The sequence below is a fragment of the Galeopterus variegatus genome, unplaced genomic scaffold (assembly GCF_000696425.1).
Source record: "Galeopterus variegatus unplaced genomic scaffold, G_variegatus-3.0.2 Scaffold3810, whole genome shotgun sequence".
NCBI lineage: Eukaryota > Metazoa > Chordata > Mammalia > Dermoptera > Cynocephalidae > Galeopterus > Galeopterus variegatus.
This window is the reverse complement of record NW_007729921.1, coordinates 54,973-58,301: the sequence shown is the minus strand read 5'-3', so window position 1 is coordinate 58,301 and position 3,329 is coordinate 54,973. Positions and strand designations below refer to the sequence as shown.

The window sequence follows — 3,329 nt, the reverse complement described above, 5'->3', positions numbered from 1 at the left end:
TTTTGCCGGACAAAAAAAAAAACCAAAAAAAAAAAAAAAAAAAAAGAAAAATAACAAACTTTTAACAAAAAAGTGACAGTGATTTTATAAACCCCATTTTATCCTGCAAAATGCTAACTGAATTCAGATTTTCTTCTCCCATGTATTAAATTCAACCCTTTGCTCTGTGCCTAGCGAACTGCTCAATGGACATAAGTACTTATAGTAAATCTTGTATGCTTTCAGCATCAAAAAAGTACCAAGTAGAATCAGCCTCCAGAATATACTTGGGATTCTCATAAGTTACATTACCAAAGTGAGTTACTATCACTGATTTGAAACTATGCCATTAAGATTATAGAGTAAAAACTTAAGTGAAAACATCTGATGATTAAGTTTACTTTAGGAAGACTTGATAACAGAATTGATGTTATAAAATTATTTATTGTTACTAAGATTTGTACTATATAATACTTCTTGATTTTTACCAACTATATATTTTTTGTTTTAAAAAATTTTCTAATTCAGATAGAACAAAGCTCCCGTATTCCCCTTTAAATTTTAAAAGACTTATATTTTGGATGTAAATATACTTACTGATTTAAGAAAACCAAGGCCAAGCATCTCTTTTACATACCTCTTTTTAACCTATATACTGCTAAAATTTTTTCAGATTCCTAAGTTTAAGGAAGTGGATGCTAAGCAAACAAATGTAATGCCTGGAATGCTTCCTTGTAAACAGACTAGAATACCATCTAGTAACCTTTGGGATGAGCTACCTTCTAATTTAAGCTTTTATTTTAATTATTTATGGAAAGTGACTATGCTCTTTTTATGTTACAATTAATACACAAAATTTTTAATGCATCCCAGAAATAGTTATAAATCTGAGAATAGAGATTCTTTTCTAGGGACACAGGCCCAAAGATTAGGCATTCTGAAATCAGTTTTAAGTTTCTCAAGATGTAGCATAGCTGCTATCTAAATCACACCAGACTATGATATCTAAAATTTCAGGATTATTATAAAGAGAACTGTTGGGAGAATAAATAACACATTAGTACTATTACCTTTTAGCCGGTGACTTAGAATCTGTTCCAAAATAGCTGCAAAATTGTTAAATTCAGGAGAAGAATCATCAATTGTCTCAAAGCAAGACTGATCAATCAGGGTCTTCACAGAAAACCTATGAAAAAAAGATTATTGTTGCTTTTAGGCAGAGTTGATTCATTCACCTAAGTATGAAAAAATGGGAGGAAGGAAATTTGGGGAAGAATTACGGAAATATTTTATAAGATTATATATTCTGAAAACCCCATTTATTCAAATTCACTCTGTAAACAGAAAATTGTACAGAAATATCAGTAAATATATATATTTGCTATCTGTTAAAATCTGAATGCCTGTGTCCTCCCAAAATTCATGTTGATATCTAATCCCCAATGCAATAGCATTAAGAAGTGTGGCCATTGGGAGGTGATTAGGGCAGGAGGGTAGAAGACTCGTGAATGGGATTGCCCTTATAAAAGTGGCCCAAGGAAACTGTTTGCCCCTTTCACCATGTATTGACACACAGAAGGTGCCATCTGTGAGGAACAGACCCTCACCAACCACTGAACCTGCTGGAGCCTTGATCCTTGACTTCCCAGCCTCCAGAACTGGGAGCAATAAATTTCTGTTGTTTATAAGTTACCCAGTCTAAGGTATTTTGTTACAGCAGTCTAAAAGAACTAAGACACTATCTATTCACCAAACTAAGCCTTAGGATTGCTACTGTCCTCACAGCCATTAATATCAGTATCAAAATATGACTTAAATTATTGACTCCAAGATACTCAAAAGCCATAATACTACTTGTCAGAAATTTGAACTTTTGCAAATATTTTAAGAGTTATGATCATAAAATAGAATAAAAAGGATGTGAGCATTCACGAAGTGTAGAGTCAAAGTTTCTATGAGCTATATAAATAGGAAAACTTGCAAATCTGTAATGTGTGCTACATTTTTGCTTATCAAAATGTCCTTTGTCTCTATTTCTGGCTGCCAAAACTCAATGCATTTTCCAAGTCTCAGTGGAAATGCCATCTCTTCAATAAACAAGTATCCTCCTTCCCATGCCCAGCACAGACTAGCATTTTGTTTTTATCTCCTTTAAGATACAACTACGATTTATCTTATTGCTATCATTTGTGTTGTCTATCTCTACCTTATTAGACTATACATTCTTTCAGGGCAGAAATGCCTTCTGAATGTTTGTATCTTCCTCAGTACCTAGGACAATGCCTTGAACACTGTACTCAGTAAGTATTTGTTGATTTATTCATAAGTTCTCTTTGAAAGAATGGCAAAGAAACATTTAATTTCCAATTCAATGAAAAAAAAAAACCTAATGATTTTTAACATGTATAAGGGTAGTTCAAAAAGTTCATGGGAAGATTTGTATTGTCTGTTTTTATTTTTTCCACAAACTTTTAAAGTATCCTCACATAGGATCATATAACCACCATCAAAATCAGTATACAAAACAATTCTGTCACCTCAAACAATTCCCTTGTGCTATCCCTCTACAGTAATATCCTATGAAGGATGATAGATGAGTGCTGAACAGTGAAGAATGAAGAGAAGGGATAAATGACAGCTGTTAATTAGGAATGAAAACTATGAAACAGATAAAAGAGTACAAACTGTTTCTAAAGTTTTAGGCTTGACGGTTACACTATTCAATTAGGACAGAAAATACAAAATATAGCCATAAAGGAAAATACATATTTGTTTATATGGGTTATATCTACTATGATTTACCATATTAGAAATTAAACTGAGAAATTTTCTAAATATATGCAGTCCTCACTCACCACAGTGGTCCAGGACCATAAAATTGACTGCAAGTTGAAACTATGTACAACGATCTTAATCATCAATGAAAAAATTACAATTGTTCTGAGACCTTCACAAATTTTTGTCAAAATATTAGAAACTGTCTTACAGCCAGTTATAATGTACAGTGAAATGAAAAAATAGTAAGACAGATTTTTCAGTTCACTGTAATTTAAAACATTGGAAATACTGAGAAATGGTGTTTTACTTCTTTGTTAAAAACGTATCAAGAGTCTAGGGGCCAGCCCGGTGGCACACTGCTATAGTGCGCCGCTTGGGAAGCGCGGCGGCGCTCCTGCCGAGGGTTCGGATCCCACATACAGACCGGCCGCTCACTGGCTGAGCGAGGGGCGGGAGCAACACTGAGGGTTGCGATCCCGTGGCCGGTCCCGGTCCGGTACGGGCGCGACACTGAGGGTTGCGATCTGTTGCTGGTCACGAAAAAAGACAAAAAAAAAAAAAAAAAAAAAACG

General features: G+C 34.2%; 1 protein-coding gene across 1 annotated transcript in view; it reads right to left on the bottom strand.

Annotated features, from left to right (window-relative positions):
* Nucleotides 1-3,329, bottom strand: part of RUNDC3B (RUN domain containing 3B) — a 159,994-nt gene that overhangs the window by 133,528 nt on the left and 23,137 nt on the right. Inside the window, exon 3 of the mRNA XM_008586033.1 lies at nucleotides 1,050-1,165. Coding sequence (XP_008584255.1) covers nucleotides 1,050-1,165 — 116 coding nt within the window. The remainder of the gene's footprint in view (nucleotides 1-1,049; nucleotides 1,166-3,329) is intronic.